Source organism: Sinocyclocheilus rhinocerous, unplaced genomic scaffold (genome assembly GCF_001515625.1).
Source record: "Sinocyclocheilus rhinocerous isolate Xijiao unplaced genomic scaffold, SAMN03320098_v1.1 scaffold1893, whole genome shotgun sequence".
NCBI classification, from domain to species: domain Eukaryota; kingdom Metazoa; phylum Chordata; class Actinopteri; order Cypriniformes; family Cyprinidae; genus Sinocyclocheilus; species Sinocyclocheilus rhinocerous.
In genome coordinates, this window is record NW_015654502.1 from 888,950 (window position 1) to 906,369 (window position 17,420).

Sequence of the window (17,420 nt, forward strand, 5' to 3'; positions counted from 1 at the left end):
TGGGGGCGTGTTTAAACGAGGCGTTTTAGGAGGGCGTGGACCAGTCTTAACTTTTATAAAGAATATCTCTTTGGGTTTGAGACTTTAGTCTTTGCAACTTTAGGGATCTTACCTATTCACGAACAGCTTGTAACATTCCAAAGAGAAAGGAAAACTTGAAATCGCATCATATGACCCCTTTAAAATGCATCGCAAGAGCTCCTAACTGGAGATCACATGATCACAAACAGAAATCACTTCCGTGAAGTGACCATGGCATGTTCCCTTAGCTAATGGACTTCTGGAAGGGCCCTTCGTGAAGGGATTCAGTTGCTCACTTTCGTTTGGAATGTCCCTACAAATGGCGTCCCCTTCCCGAAGTGCCCTCGAAGAGCGCAAAAAAGCCGTTTGGAATTCGCCCATAGGTGCGCATTATGCAAATGTGTTACCCCTGTGATGTGTAGCCGTCACGGAAGTGGAAGCTGTTCAGAGTCGATTATTTATTTTGGGAGACTTTATTTATCGTGCATTTTCAGCTTTACTTCTTTGCAGATCGTTTATATTCACATACAGCTACATTACACACTGCATGAAAGGCAATATTGGAAATGGCATAATAGCGGCACTTTAAAGTATATTAATATAACACGGATATTTTAAATTGTAATAATATTTCACATCATTGCTGTTTTGCTGTATTTTCGTTAAATAAATGCTGCCTTGGTGAGCGTAAGAGACTTTTGTAAACATACAAAAACCTAACCCTAAACTTTGAATGGTAACGTACTTTAATCAGATAATTTGTAAAAAAAAAAAAAAACATTTCCCACGGAGCTGACCAGGATTTGTTATATTCTGGAATGTGAAATGTACCTTGTTTGTTGGTTTATAAAGTTAAAGCGATTAATTAAACAAACAAATAAATAAATAAATAAATAACACGGGCGGTAACTATGGTTACCGTTGTAATTTGTAGCGAAGGACGCGGTCCGTGCCAGCAGAGGTCGCTCTGCTGTAAGGATGTGTCTTCCTCTTTGTTGTTATCCTCGCAGTTGTCCAGCCGCTGAGGGACTGAGTGGCTGAAATGTGGCTTTTGTTTTTGTGGTGATTTGCGTACCATCTCCAAGACGATGCCGGAGCTGAACACTGAGATCTCTCAAGGCCTTGTGTCCGCTGCTGCGTTTCTGTACGTGATGCTGAAACGGGAGGCGCGGAGGAAGAAGACAGCATCCATGCTGAACACTGAACAACTCTCCGGCCTGTCAATGAACATGCTATTGAGGTGACTATTGTAAGAGATATATACTTTTGTTCTTTTTTTAAAGAACATATTTCATTTCATGGCTACACGTTTAACCTGCTCGTCTTAATTTAATGAAGGGTGGTAATTAATTGAACCTCAGCCAGTCAATTGCTCAGAAGATTAGCTTAAGTCTGGATCCATCAGTATCTGTTTTGCAGTGAACTAAGAATATTTGAGAAAGATGTGCTTTATATATATATATATATATATATATATATGCATTTACATTGAACATGTCTGTTTAATGAACTATGACTCTTTGGCAACAGTGGGGATGGGAATCGTAAGAAGAAGCTTTTAGTAGTATTTTTAATGAATAAGTTTGAAAATAAAAAAAGTCTGTTGCCAAATGGTGAGATATTTTCATATTCCCACAAAACTGATATAAGAAAACAGAACAGGAATTTTTTTTTTTTTTTTTACTTTTTTAGAAGTGATATAAATGCAGTGCAACAATTGATTCTACATATATATTATATAAAAATAATAAATACTAACATTGAAAACATATTTTATTCATTCGTTTTTATTCATCTGTTTCTTTTGCTTGCTAATTGATCAGACTTCACAGGTCACGTTGTATATTTTTGATTAACCAAAAGCAACCGGCTCATATGATTGAAAATGACTATTTTTCGTTTTCATTGCATAATTTTGCCTGAAGCAGGAGCATGTTTTAAATTTATTTATTTTTAGTAAAAATATTTTTTTTGTATTTATTTTATTAATCATTTATTTGATTAATTTTATTATTTTTATTGAATCTGTTATAAATAAGAATAATAACCCTTTCCCAGTTCCCAAACCTACACATATATATAGTATCCTGATGTATATGTTTGATAAAATAACCTAATATTTACATAGTTCAACTGCTTCTCATCCATGGTTCAGACAACATTAGGATAAAGAGCTTCAATAAGGTTGCCACAGTAACTTTTGAGCATTTATTTTATTAATTATTTTTTTACTGAACCTGTTGAGTAAGAATTAGAACCCTTTCTCAGTTCCCAAACCTACATATAGGCTATATCAGTATTTTGATGTTTAATAAAATAACCAAATATTGATGTAGTTAAACTACTTTACTTCAGAGGTTTGAACAACATTAGGAAAAAGAGCTGTGGATAAGGTTGCCACAGTAACTTTTGAGTGTTTATTTTATCAGTTATTTCTTATTAAACCTGTTATTAATAAGAACACATTCTCGGTTCTCAAACTTACAGGCTATGTCAGTGTCCGGATATATATATTGAATATGTTAAAATAAAGTAACCTAGTATTGACCTAGTTCAACTTCAGCTGCTTTACATCCGAGGTTCAGACAACATTAGGATAAAGAGCTGTGGATAAGGTTGCCACAGTAACTTTTGGTCTACTTTTGACACACCCAGATACAAGCCAGACTCTTGTATTTCTCAACTGTTAATGTGAAAGCCACTGCAAGCCCTTCAGACATACTCGAGTGGTTTCAGCACTTATTCCACATCAGAATCAAAGGAAAAGTGTCATATTTTTATACAGTCGCTCAAGCGTTGTGGTGCTTCAAGTAAGTACTCGAATGAATGAATGCATGCAATCTAACATGGTAAAGCGTTTTGTGAATGTGACAGCTCATTGTATTTGATTAGGTTCACAGAATAAAGATGTCGCCATTGGTGCTGGGAGTCGGAGCGTGCTTAGCTGGGTGGATTGGTCTTTATGCTTTGCTGTGCTACACAAATGGCTCTTGTGGCTATGAATGGAACTGTCGGCTAGTTACACTATTCCATGGCATCCTTGCAGTCTGTATAACCGCTTACATTGGATACATAGATGGACTGTGGCCTTTCACCTACCCAGGCAAGATGTACAAATACTAATATATATATATATATATATATATATATTAGGGGTGTATGATATATACAGACTACTTAATGCAGCTCCATACATGCATAAATGCATTTGCACTGTGATTACAATTGCATAATTAGTGCTATGAGATTATTGTTTTAAAAAGAACATTTGGAAAAGTAACTAAAACTACCAGTAGATGGTGGCAAGTCACTTGCTGTGTCCAAAATTGCATCCGAAATAGGTACTACATTTGAATAAGAACTTAGTTTGCGACCGTTAAATCACTTACACTGTCAATTACACCGTTTCACTGCCATTTACTTATTTCGCATTTTGGAATCTCAGTGGAAGTTGTAAGTTGGTACTTTTCAACCAACTGTTTTTTGAATATCATAAATTTGGACATTCTGCTCTTCTCATGTGCAGTTTTTCGCTCTTATATATAGGGAAGTAGGCATATTCGGACGAAGGAATTGTCTTAATGCGTGAGTCATTGGCTCGCATCTTCAAATTCATATCTTCGTTCAAATGGCTGATTTATTGAGAAACAAAGCAAGTGACGGTTTATGAATGAGTCATTTAATTATTCCCTCAACTGATTTGTTCTAAATGCAGATTCAGTCAGTAAAGAAACACCAATGTTTGTTTCTCAGAGACTTTTGTTTAAAATGATTTTTGTTGGTGAAATAGAGCCAAAACAGACAATATTAGCCTATGTCTAAAATGTAACTTGCTTAATATTAACATCTTGTTGTTAACTGTTGAAAACTGTTGTATAAAATCAATATCAAATTTGCAATCATGCTGATATTTGGAGTGTTTTTGTTTGGTTTTTGCAAAGTGAATGAAATACTCGATAATGTCAGCTGCTCACACATTGTCAAAGGGTTAGTTTGCCGATTTTGCAAAAAGCTTTGTATTGTTACAATGTCAGTAGTACAAGTAAATGAGCATTGTATACTATTTTTCTGTGACCTACACCAAGATAATCCCGTTATTTGTCAGCAAAAGTCTATCAGATGACAGAAAATGCATCATCCGAAGGACTTGACAAACTAGGACTTTTGTGAAAACTACAGATCGTGCTTCCACATTTTTGAATCCCCACTCAGGGATCGACTGATCGAGCCAAGTGCATTATGGGTGTTGAAGTTGTCCTACTTTTCTTAGTTTTCTCTGGTCGTGTAGCACCAGTTTAAAAAAAATTCATAGACATAGTTTTTTTTACTACATAGACAGCCAACTTTTATCAAAATACCATCTTGCCAGCTGCAAATTAACCCTTTAAAACAACAATTACGTTATTATCGCAGACATGTCGCACACCCCTAACATATAATGCTGTCTTATTAGCATTGCAACATTGTCTTTTTTCATGACAAATGGCTCATTTTTATTATATGTTATTTCCAGGTACAAAGAACACCCCTCTGCAGATCACCGCTATGGTGGTCAGTCTGAGCTACTTTATCTTTGACATGGCCTGGTGTGTGTACTTCCGCACAGAGGGCCTGGTAATGCTCGCTCACCACACCATGAGCATCCTGGGTATTCTGCTCACTCTGTGGCTGGAGGAGTCGGGCATCGAGTCTTGCGCCGTGCTGTTTGGCAGCGAGATCACAAACCCACTCCTCCAGACGCGCTGGTTTTTTAAACACTCTGGCCGCTACGACAGCTTCCTCGGAGACGTGGTGGACGTACTGTTTGTGCTGCTGTTTGTGTTCATGCGCATTTTCGTTGGTGGTGCCATGTTGTACTGTGAGCTAATCTCTCCAAGACCCAAGTTCATCATTAAATGTGGCGGTGTGGCCATGTATGCGCTGTCCTGGGTGTTCATGGTTGACATCAGTCGTTTCACACACCGCAAATCCCAGCTCAAATACCAGCGCTGGATGAATCGCCACAGGATGGCAGAGGTTAATGGGCAGGACGTGAAGAGAGACTGAAAGATCTCTGCTCAGCGGTTTGGCCTCTCGTTTCTAACACTGGAGGGAAGAATGAGAATCAGAACAAGTGAACCAGCTAATAAAGATCTGCAGCTTATAGATGTTTACATATTTTTGAAAAGGATATCAGCTATTAAAGTTGATTTCTGGTTGGTAATATTCAGATGGGAAAACATCCATGCTGTATCAGAGCCCTTAAACAGTCTTAATTGTTTTTTATTATTTGCCATTTTGATTAACTCAAAATTCTTACAATCAAATCTAATTTAATATATTTTTTACTCATAAGGAATGCAGTGTATAAACTCTTAAGTACTGGAAATAGTTGATATTTTTGTAATTAGGAACACTACTTGTTATCAATTTTAATTAGTTATGTTGCTTTTACATTCTTAAACTTTTAGTATGTGCAATATTCAGAAATGATCATGAAAAACTACTAAATGTTTCTGGAAGATTACTGAATGATTTGTGTGTGATTAATGACTTGAATGAAAAAGTAAACCAAGAAATCTTGTCTTTGAAGTGTAACCATTTTCAAATTTTGACTTACCGGCTGTTTGCATCAGTTATTTATCTGTTATGGTGAATTGACCACACCAGTTGATAAATCAATAAACATTGCCATCATCATTACAATAATGTATTTTAGGGTGTTGTTGCAGTTGTGTGGAATTTTTCATACATACAGAAATTCAGACTGATGGACTGTCACTAATAGACCTTAGTGACAAGGATCATTTTAATTCTGGTTGACAATGTTTATTTTTGTCTAGCTGTAATTGATTAAAAATATGTTAGTAGACCTTAAAAAAAAACATCAATGAAAAAAATATTTTAAGTGTATTCAAAGTCATCATGACTTGTATACACCTCTTCGAATGAATGTGTTCAAATTCTGAATTACAAATCATTAAGATATTAGGGTTTAATGACAGAAATCTAGGACTAGGTGATTTAACTGTTTAGAGATTGTAAAAAAAATGCTACTAAAAGGCTTATATTTAAAAAAAAAAAAAAAAAGTGATTTGTAAATGATTTTGCATAATGTTTTATTTATTATAAAAAGCAGTGAAGCAGTTTTTCAATATATTAATGATTTTAAAACATTTTATTATATGAAAGTGTTTTGTTGTTGTTCAGGTGGAAATCTTTTAAGAAATCGTCTTTAGATTCTTGACTCAGCCGTTGTAAGTACATTTATGTGCATTTTAAACTGTATATTATGATGATTACTACTACTAAACAAAATCCAATAAGGTACGTAAAAGATCCAACTCAAGTAGGCTAAAACGTAATTTACGCGTTGCAGTTTTGTGAACGTCCACCGTGTGGCAAACTAACTATGAAGGTAGAATGACGTCAAAAAGATTTGCATGTGCAGGGTAAGAGTTGTGTAACATAATACTTAAACAGTTTCGCACTCAACGGCTCGGAAGTTTTTTTTAATTTATCCAGTGACTAGCTCACATCTTCCAACGGATTAATTAAACTCATTTAGCCAGCTGTAAATCTAAAAATGATCGACTTTTACTTAAAAAAAATCGTCCTAATATTTTATTTTATTTTTGGGCGCGTTTCCGGAGTTTGAAAATGAAACTTTGAATTACCATCCTCACTCCAAACTATAACCCCAAACACTGACAGTTTCTCAAATTCTAGTGAGCTTGTCTACCCAGACAGCATTTTGGGGCTCGTTCCGCAGAGTGAGCTCGCGTGAACTCGGTTGAATCGGAAGTGCTGTCCATGCAGGCGGCTCACCAGGATTTGAGACGCAACCCCGCGGGAGACACGGCAGCAGTCCGGTACATCTCAACTTTCCCCAGTTTGATGGACCGGAACCTACGACCTCTAAACTGATTTTAGCGTGGACCCTCGCTTCCGTACGAACTCGGTATCTTCTCTACAAACATTCGGGAAGACCTCCGCGAACTTTTATCGAGTGGTTTTGTTTGTTTTGATGCTGAAGAGATTTCGTCGCCGCTCCATGAAAACTCTCCGCGAGGTGACACGTGTATGAGCGCGTGCAGTGTTTCCCAGTCTGGGTGTCTGTGGGATTGGTGTGGATGCGCACGGCGGTTTATTATTTTTGTTGAGAAAATATCGCGTCTCATTTTTGGAGAGGACATTAGGCTGCTGTTAGCTTTAGCATAGCAAAGGCCTCGCCTGCAGTCTGGGTTGAGGATCTGCCGCTGCTGTGTTGGCTGTGGACGTACACACACATTCAGCATTAGGACACTCAAAAGTGTTTTAATTGCCAAAGGAGTGTAACTTCGAGCAGTAGGACGTGTTTCGGCTTCACCTGGGAGCAGCTGCTGAAAATGAAGGTACATTTACAGCTGCACGATAACGGAATAGCACCAATTGTGAAAGTTATTTTGGTTAAATGATTGACTGACCTGTACAAGCCTTCTGACTTACTGTACTGTTAAAACTAATAGGTATAACGTAACTTTTTTTTATAACTATATAACGTTTTTGTGTATACAGAACATATTTAGTGTGTTTTATATGTATAAACTACAATTACAGTAGAGGTAGAGTGTTACTGTGTTCATGTTATTGTTGTTATTAACAGTAGGATTATTTTTTGGTAAACAGCACCACTCCTGTATGAACCAAATGTTCCTTTGGTTTCCTCAGGACTGGTTTAAAAACATATTGAAAAATATGATGCATAAGTACTATGTGCTGATTGTACTTTTTAGGTTGTCAATGCATATCAAATGCTTTCATATTGTCTAATATTTAAAGTTATCTGCTCATGTGATTTTGGGCATGTTTATGATTGTGTGGGATCATTTAACTGCTGCTTTGGTGCAACTTATATATTATGTTTTGTTTTGTTTTGTTTTTTCAATTAGTGAACCTCCTGGTCAGCACAACAGAATATGGATGCAACTGCCTCATGCAACATCAGAAACCGATGCTTCTCCTGATGCATCTGAAAATGACTATAGGATATAGGACAAATAAAAGCTAAAAACAAAAGCCCAATGAGCGACACACGATCCCCAGTCACTGACAGGTATGTATGTATAAGTTATGTTCGTGTTATGTGGACAAACTTGCTTTTGGTATGATCCTACCAAATACTTAAGCTGACATCACAGCCCACATGTGTGTTTTTATGAACTCTCTGAATGGCGAACAAGTTAGTAATGATAACATAATGTGTACCATGCTGATTTGTAGAGGCTCCGTAGATTTGCAAGCCTAAACAGACAGTGAATGAGAGAGAGAGATCGACTGAGCGCGTGCGATTACTTGCGTCTGTCCTCCAGGCAGAGTCATATATATTTGTGAAAATAGGTTGTCATGTTCAAAGAAAGCGAAATCTCTGTCTTTGCATCGACGCATAGCTGGTCAGCTGAGCCTTCTAAAGTGGCGCTCAAAGTTAAAATGATGCATGTATGTATGTATGTATGTATGTATGGCGATAATACCGCATACTGCACTATTGAGCCACTCAAAATTACCGCAAGGGAAATTCCCTCACCGCGACAGCCCTATTGGACAACGAATGTGCGAGAATTTGGACGCACTCAAGTATATATAAGTGTGTTGTGTAAATACATTCACAGACATGCTGCATGATCTGTCATATTGGCGTTGTTTTTTGACTCGTATGTATTTTGACGTTTTCAACTGTGAAAATTAAGTTAACAAATACAATCTAGCCATGATGAGCAACTTTCATGGTGCCTATAGCACTTGAAAAGTCATTTACTGTGGCAACATTTTGACTGTGACAGATTCTGTGGCATTATAGGAAGGTTTGTTTTGAAACTCAGCAGATGCAGTAGTTCATCTGGTTATTTATTTATTTTTTTTGCCTACTGTTTTGTGAATGCCTATGTATTCGGACACATATTACCATATTGCTTTTTGCATACTATATAGTAGAGAACCACTCATACCATTAGAGTACCCGTTTTATTTTAGTATTAATTTATATTGTTTTTTAATATCTGTATTAGAATTTTATTTATTTTCATATTTTTTTGTTTTGATTTTAATTTTATTTTAAGTTTCAGTAATTTTGTGCTTTTGTCAGTTTAGTTAGTTTTAATGTTTCTATCAACTTTTATTTATTTCTATTTCAGGTTTTGTAATTTTAGTACTTCAGCTTTAATTATTTTATTTCATTTAGTTGCCAAGGCAACTTTTTCTAATTTTCACTTTTGTTTTTCATTTAATATTTATATTTTATTTTATTTCAGCTTTATTTCAATTGTTGAAAACTATTTCTAATACTTTTAGTTAACAGTAACAACACTGAACCGAACTGCTATTTTGTGCATGTTGTGTGCTAAATATGCACTTTTTGTGCATGTATGTCTCTACAAAGCCTTCAGACATCAGTTATTAGACCTGTTTTTAGTGCTACCTTTCCTTGTCGATTGTTCTGTTGTTGGCTTGGTATGCTTGTTTAGCAATGCTGCCATCTTGAATTTTGCGTCAACCAGTGTCATGATTATGCTTGGTATTGTTTGGTAATAATCTTGTCATGTTGCTTACGGCATATTATGCAGTTCTTACTTAAATGTGATCCAAACTCTCTCTAATCTCTTTTCCGAAGCAAAATGGCCACACAACAATGAGCCTAAAACATTTGTAGTTAGATGCAAGGTTTATCATTTCATATGGACAAGTGTTTTAGAAGAAAATAATGTTGTATTTTATTGTATTTCCTTCTATCCTTTCATTATTGCAAAACTAAACGACTGGTTCACAGCATTATGTGTTACTTGGTTATTGCTTTTTAGACCAGAACACAAATAAGTGAGAAGTCTTGTCTAATTTAATCATTCTGCCATTTGCTATCGATTATATTCAGACTTTTCCATAACAAGTGATTTGTGGAAACTTAAGTCATGGGAAAGTTCAATAAACGTATCAATAACCACTATTTGTTCAGCACTCACATACTATTCATTCATGATGGCTGAAAAATGTCAGACAGAGAGTGTTTTCTAGTGGTAAACTTGGCCGTTGGAGCAGCTCTCACAGGTCTTTGCCACTGACGTCACTGTGGAACAGCAGACTGGTTGTCTGTCTGGTCATCTCCGTGATGACAGATATGCTTTCAGTGTTGCAGGGATTGAAACACAAGCATTGGAAGGCAACTCTGAGGGAGAGGCTCGCTTGCGTGGTGTTGTTGATTTACCTTTCTTTTCATCTAGTAGAGTAGCAATATCAGGATTGAACAGTTATGGCCACCCAGGCCTAGTTGAAGCTGATTTGTGTTCATCTCATCTGTTATCACTGCAGGTGATGCATTGTACGTAGGACCCTATGAAATACGTTAGATTTTTTCTCAAATTCCGTTTTTTTTCCATTTTCATTTTTCTGGACTACTACTTTTTTTTTTTTTAATGGTTAAATTAAATTGATTAATCAAAAGCATGTCTAATTAATTAAAATCATGAAACTTATACAATTCAACATCAATTTATTGAAAGTTTAACCAAAATTACATGTTTAGGGCCTTATTAAATGTTCTATTTTTTTTCTCATCTTATGTTTTATTGTTTTATTATTATTTCTGGGTTTTAGCATGTCTAATTATTTGAATGCATGAAAACAACTTTTATTTATTCTTAATAACAGCCGTATGATTTTTTTTTTCTTTAGAAATTCTGTGTTGTGTATTTATTTTTTTCTGGTTATCAAATGAAGGCATAGAACATTAAATTAATTTATCTTTTAATTAATGAAAATAATTTTTTTGACAAACAAAGGGGATTTACTATTAAATTTAAAACATGGAAGAAATATTGTGTGATTATTCCTTAAAAAATAAAGTTGTAATAATTTTAGTAGTAGTTAGTAGTATTACGTACATTCTACTGCTGCTCAATAGTAGGCTAATATATTTCTTAGGGATGCACCGATACCACTTTTTCCAGTACTCGCCCGATACCGATACTTTTATTTTTGGTACTTGCCGATACCGATATTTTTATTGCATTTGTACATTTTTTAAATATTGGGTACAGAAACCAAAAGGGTATGTATAATGTTAGTTGGTTAACTTCATTTATCAAATAGATACAGTCAAACCAAAATATATTCAGACACCTTCAACATACTTGAGCCCTGTGACTCTATGATCAGATCAGAGTCGTTATCACTCTAGACGCGTCCCTGCAGCGTGCTTACGCTTGACTGGTAATAAGCCAGAGACTGTGTTCAGGGAGCGCTGGCTGGACATAAAGCCTAGGCTAGTATAAATTAATAGCATTACCTACGACAAAAGAACCGAGATAAGAAAAGAAATGACATGATTCGTGTAGTGACTATCTCTGCTCGTGACAGCGCTGCCCTGTCCGTTTGATCGCCGCCCAGCGGCGCGGATCACTGGTGCTCACCTCATCATCACCGTGACCGCTGCTGTTAAATGCTAAACATAATTCTCACGTCTTTTGTTTGGGCAAGCATCAATAATGATCCATTAAAATATAAAATGCTTATTTGGTGAAAGAAACACTTATTCAAATTATATGTAACTAAGATATACCTACTCAATTTTTATCTCTCTTCACCAGGCACTCACTTTCATTTCTTTTGGGATACATGAATGCATTCACGTGTTGTAAATCCAGTCTGTATGGTGCACTAAGCCCTTAAATTTAGCGATCAACTATGCACATTATAAACTTAACATTTAACATATAACATTCAACAACACTTTAACATTTCTTTTAGGGATGCACCGATACCGATACTGGTATCGGTATCGGGCGCGATACTGGTCTCCTGTACTCGTACTCGTTAAAATGCTCCGATACCAAACGCCGATACCACACAGCATGTGATAAGCGCCATATTTAAACAAAGACACACTGACAACAGACAGCAGAAAGGAGTTATGGATGTCTACTACGAAGTATATGTATGCAATGAATATAATATTAAACATTTAGTATTAACGCCTGTATAGCTGATGTGCGCGAGCTGATTAACAAAGCACGCTGAGTGGATTGAGCGCGCGGCGGCGCAGATGCGCGAGCTTGTCGAGTGAATATACCTTTCACAGACATCACTGGAAAGTTTGTAGTTCGGTCGGATATGTCAAAAACAAGTAAGTAAAACAATGCACAAGTTACTTAACGGTAGGGAGAGAGCGAGAGAGAGACAGAGAGAGTGTGCGAGAGAGAGCACGCGCGCACTTCTGTTGTGTGAACATCAAAGATCACACAACAGAAGTGCGCGCGTGCTCTCTCTCGCTCTCTCTCTCGCTCTCTCTCTCTCTACCGTTGAGTAACTTGTGCATTGTTTTACTTACTTGTCTTTGACATATCCGACCGAACTATAAACTTTCCAATGATGTCTGTGAGAACGGTATATTCACTCGACAAGCTCGCGCATCTGTGCCGCCGCGCGCTCAATCCACTCAGCGTGCTTTGTTTATCAGCTCGCGCACATCAGCTATACAGGCGTTAATACTGAATGTTTAACATTATATTCATTGCATACATATACTTCGTAGTAGACATCCATAACTCCTTTCTGCTGTCTGTTGTCAGTGTTTCTTTGTTTGAATATGGCGCTTATCACATGCTGTGTGGTATCGGCGTTTGGTATTGGGGCATTTTAACAAGTACGAGTACGAGTACAGGAGGCCAGTATCGGGCCCGATACCAGTATCGGTATCGGTGCATCCCTAATATTTCTGGCACAATGTCTTCAATTTAAACCGAACTTTTATTTTTACGGGTTGCCGTGAATACCTTTAAATTTCTGTGTGCATATGATATGACACTATGTGACACACTGTTAGTTTTACTCAAATGAAACGGTAAAATGCTCATGAGGTACTCTCAGAGCAGTTCTGGAGATATTGTTCATGTATTTATGTCCTCATTTAGTGAGATGGCAGACGCTGAAATCACCGCTAGCGTCATGCGTGCTTCAGTATGTGTGTAATAAACATTACACACATACTGAATACAAATATTTAATATTTAAATAGTCTTTTTGCGGCTTAATATTTACAGATACTAGTCCATATCGTCATTTGATTTACGTGTAATGATGACCTACTTTTGACTAATTCATCCAAACTTTGACAAATTCCGTGACGTTCCGAGTTAAACAGTAAATTCCGTTTTTATGACTGGATTCTGCGATTCCGTCCGCATTTGCATCCTTTGTTACATTCAGCCATGTGTTGTTCTGTTTTAATCCTAAGGTTATGCCAGTTCAAAGTCATTTGTTGTTTCTTTGTGTCTAGACCTCATTCGCTTTCACCCCTACACTGAAGAATGATATGTAAGACATAACAGGATATCCTGTAAGCAGATTGGTTAATAGCTTTTAAGTCTGTGAACAGATTGTTTTACCTAGACATTGTTCCTGTATAGTATTTAGGATTGAAGCAATAGTTTAGTGTAAAGCAGCATTTCAGACTACAGCTTTACAGGGGGGTACAGGAGAAGGTAGGCACTCTGAATTTTTTGTTTACTGTAAAAAAATAAAAACAAAAACAACCTGATGACTTTTTCATTAGCATTCATTAAATTGGAATAACAATTTCTTTATAAGTGAAAATAGATTTACAAATTGATGATAAAATTGTCATTTCCTATACTTTTTTTGAAGGCAAAAAACTTAAAAAAGCAAATATTATTTATTTTTTACAGTCTTGCTCATTAAAACCTTTTCCCGCCATAATAATTAATAATTGTTGAATTAAACATTGCTGACACTCGTATATGTTCTTCTTTTTCACACTGAAACGTGTTTCCTGTTCATCAGTGATAAGAGCAGCTTAATAACCAAGTTGCTTAAAATAGCTGTGCTGCTGAGCTCTGATGCATAGCTTCACTAATGATATTTTGACACTCCAGTATTTGAAATTGTACTGTCATTAATACATTATGAAATGAAATGCATGGTATGGTCATTACAGCTATAGCTCTGGTAATAATGTAAGCTAGTTAGTAATGATACAGTAATGTTTGTAGTTTCACTGGGTGAAACATCGTGAAGACATTATTATTTTGACCATTAAGGGTTTTTTTTTGCATTGTGTTTTTTCTGACAAACACAAACTCTTAGGGTGCTTTCACACTAGCACTTTTGGTGCGCACCCGGGTTCGATTGACGTCAGAGTTCGGTTCGTTTGGATGATGTGAACGCTGTCTTCCGAACTCGAGTGTGCACCCGCGAACCGTACCTGAGTCCGCTTAAAAAGGGTGGTCTGGGGTACAGTTCATGTGAACTCCGGTACGGTTCGCTGCTGGTGTGAACGCAATCGTGCCCAATCCCGGAAGTGAGCCGCTATTAATGACGTATTATTTGATAAAAATGTGTGTTTGTGTGTGTTTCACTCACTTTCCTGACGCGCTACAAACAGAGCTGTATATCTAATTTCTGTTCGCCTTCAGCGTTCTTTAGAGTATTTGCAGTACATTCGTAAGACAGACGTAAGTGCCGTTATGTACCGAATAGGGCTGTGCGATATGGACAAAAAAAACCTATTGCGATTTCTTTGATCAATTTTGCGATTTCGATTTTAATCACGATTTTGACACACACAGACATGCTTTACGCACACATCAGCTACAGGCATTAATACTGAATGTTTAACATTATATTCATTGCATACATATACTTTGTAGTAGACATCCATAACTCCTTTCTGCTGTCTGTTGTCAGTGTTTCTTTGTTTGAATATGGCGCTTATCACATGCTGTGTGGTATCGGCGTTTGGTATTGGGGCATTTTAACAAGTACGAGTACGAGTACAGGAGGCCAGTATCGGGCCCGATACCAGTATCGGTATCGGTGCATCCCTAATATTTCTGGCACAATGTCTTCAATTTAAACCGAACTTTTATTTTTACGGGTTGCCGTGAATACCTTTAAATTTCTGTGTGCATATGATATGACACTATGTGACACACTGTTAGTTTTACTCAAATGAAACGGTAAAATGCTCATGAGGTACTCTCAGAGCAGTTCTGGAGATATTGTTCATGTATTTATGTCCTCATTTAGTGAGATGGCAGACGCTGAAATCACCGCTAGCGTCATGCGTGCTTCAGTATGTGTGTAATAAACATTACACACATACTGAATACAAATATTTAATATTTAAATAGTCTTTTTGCGGCTTAATATTTACAGATACTAGTCCATATCGTCATTTGATTTACGTGTAATGATGACCTACTTTTGACTAATTCATCCAAACTTTGACAAATTCCGTGACGTTCCGAGTTAAACAGTAAATTCCGTTTTTATGACTGGATTCTGCGATTCCGTCCGCATTTGCATCCTTTGTTACATTCAGCCATGTGTTGTTCTGTTTTAATCCTAAGGTTATGCCAGTTCAAAGTCATTTGTTGTTTCTTTGTGTCTAGACCTCATTTGCTTTCACCCCCCTACACTGAAGAATGACATGTAAGACATAACAGGATATCCTGAAAGCAGATTGGTTGACACCGTTTAAGTCTGTGAACAGATTGTTTTACCTAGACTTTGTTCTTGTATAGTATTTAGTATTGAAGCAACAGTTTAGAATAAAACAGCATTTCAGCACATTGAAGTTAGGCGTCCTGAATATTTTGTTTAATGTAAAAAATAAAATAAATAAAACAAACAATCTAATGATTTTTTTTTTCATTAGCATTCATTAAATTGGAATAGCAATGTTGATAACATTTCTTAATATGTAAAAATAGATTTACAAATTGATGACACACACACACACACACATACATTATCATTGCTGTTTGTACTGTGTATGTATAAGTTTGAAGGAAATTTGTCATTTTTGAATGAAACATTTTTTTCAATAAAAACAATTTTTTTACAGTCTTGCTCATTAAATTTTTTCCCACCATAATAATTAATAATTGTTGAATTAAACACTGCTGACACTTGTGCAGCAGAATGAATTTTATGTTCTTCTTTTTCACATTTGGAGGAATTATTACTGAAATGTGTTTCCTGTTCATCAGTGATCAGCAGAGAGCAGCTTAATAACCAATGTTGCTTAAAATAGCCATGCTGCTGAGCTCTGATGCATAGCTTCACTAATGATATTTTGACACTCTAGTATTTGAAAACGTGTACTGTCATTAGTACATTCTGAAGTGAAATGCATGTTATGGTCCTTATGGCTGTAGCTTTGGTAATAATGTAAAATGGTTAGCATCAGTTATCAATGATACAGTAATGTTTGCAGCTTCACTGGGTGAAACGTCATGAAGACCTCTTTTTTTTTTTTGACCATTAAGGTTTTTTTTTTTCATAGTTTTTTTTTTTTCTTTCTGACAAACACAAACAATGTGAAATTAATCTCATTCTCATTGCTGTAATACAGCAGTGTTTCCTGTATCGAGCATTCTGTGCTACTGGTTAATCTGCAGCAACATGACCAAAATATAATTGCTGTATATTTTGGCTGAAAAATTTGATTTTTGTGTGGAGAGAAAGTAAGTCTTGGGTGTTGCAAATAAATCTTTTGACAACAAATAATCAACCCAGCTTTCAGCTGTGTTTCCCTCGCTGGCTGCATGCAGCAATAAAACTACAGCAGAACATAGTGTTCAGTTCCACACTGAATAGCTTGATTAGGGCGGTTCTTTTTAAAGGGTCATGAAACCCCGTTTCAGCACTGGTTAGTTCTCACTACAGTTTTAAAAAACGCAAAAAAATTGGGCGTGGTGCGCAGCGGAGCGAAGGGGGAAGAGGGGAGACAGACAACACACACAGCTTCACGTTCAGACAGTTTCGTTTCACTCCCATCGAGTTAAAAACACCGATAAATGCACAGCCATTTGCACTCTGCATCGAAAACATATATGAACGCGCTGTGGCACCTCTAATAACTTATTAGGCTTATTCTGCTGCGTTTATGTAAGCATTTTGACAGGTTGTGTCACGGAGCTGTAAAAACGGTTATGCTCACTAAGTGAACGAATCGTTTGTGCCGAACTCTTATTACAAAGCAAAAACAAACACTGTCCTTCCTTCGATCCATGAATGTTTCTCTCAGTTAATGAATGCAGTCTCACAGTCTGAAACGTCTGTCATAGCAAATCAACACATGCTGTTGTGAATAATTAAGCAGTAACCTTATATATGTTAGTATTTATTTATGTTTTATTTAGGGCTGTCGCGATTCGTAGATTTTATTAGACTATTTGATTTTTAAAAATCCTCGACTTCATTTTGCTCACGTCGACTAAGCGGCAAAATACCAGAAGTGGCGTATTTCACAGACGAGAATGTATAAAACACATTATTAGTCTGTTTTCCAAGGCTGCATGATATATTAAACCCATTTAAAAATCATAATTAAGCATAATTGTGAATTCACAAACGCTACGATTTAA

The 17,420-nt window shown here is 36.4% G+C and overlaps 2 protein-coding genes across 4 annotated transcripts in view; both read left to right on the forward strand.

Moving 5' to 3' along the window:
* Positions 1 to 996: 996 nt before the first annotated feature.
* Positions 997 to 5,684, forward strand: LOC107717274 (transmembrane protein 136-like). 3 transcript variants are annotated; one of them, XM_016523958.1, is made up of 3 exons: positions 997 to 1,270; positions 2,914 to 3,124; positions 4,535 to 5,684. In XM_016523958.1, the coding sequence occupies exons 2-3, from the start codon at positions 2,929 to 2,931 to the stop codon at positions 5,065 to 5,067; spliced, it is 729 nt and encodes a 242-aa protein (XP_016379444.1). In that variant the 5' UTR covers positions 997 to 1,270; positions 2,914 to 2,928; the 3' UTR covers positions 5,068 to 5,684. The 3 variants fall into 3 exon arrangements, with proteins under 3 accessions (XP_016379444.1, XP_016379443.1, XP_016379445.1); XM_016523957.1 differs by having other exon boundaries at positions 997 to 1,261; XM_016523959.1 differs by lacking the exon at positions 997 to 1,270 and adding an exon at positions 2,710 to 2,831.
* Positions 5,685 to 6,609: 925 nt separating this feature from the next.
* Positions 6,610 to 17,420, forward strand: part of LOC107717293 (rho guanine nucleotide exchange factor 12-like) — a 76,620-nt gene continuing 65,809 nt past the window's right edge. Inside the window, exons 1-2 of the mRNA XM_016523998.1 lie at positions 6,610 to 7,394; positions 7,932 to 8,095. Coding sequence (XP_016379484.1) covers positions 8,064 to 8,095 — 32 coding nt within the window. The 5' untranslated portion in view covers positions 6,610 to 7,394; positions 7,932 to 8,063. The remainder of the gene's footprint in view (positions 7,395 to 7,931; positions 8,096 to 17,420) is intronic.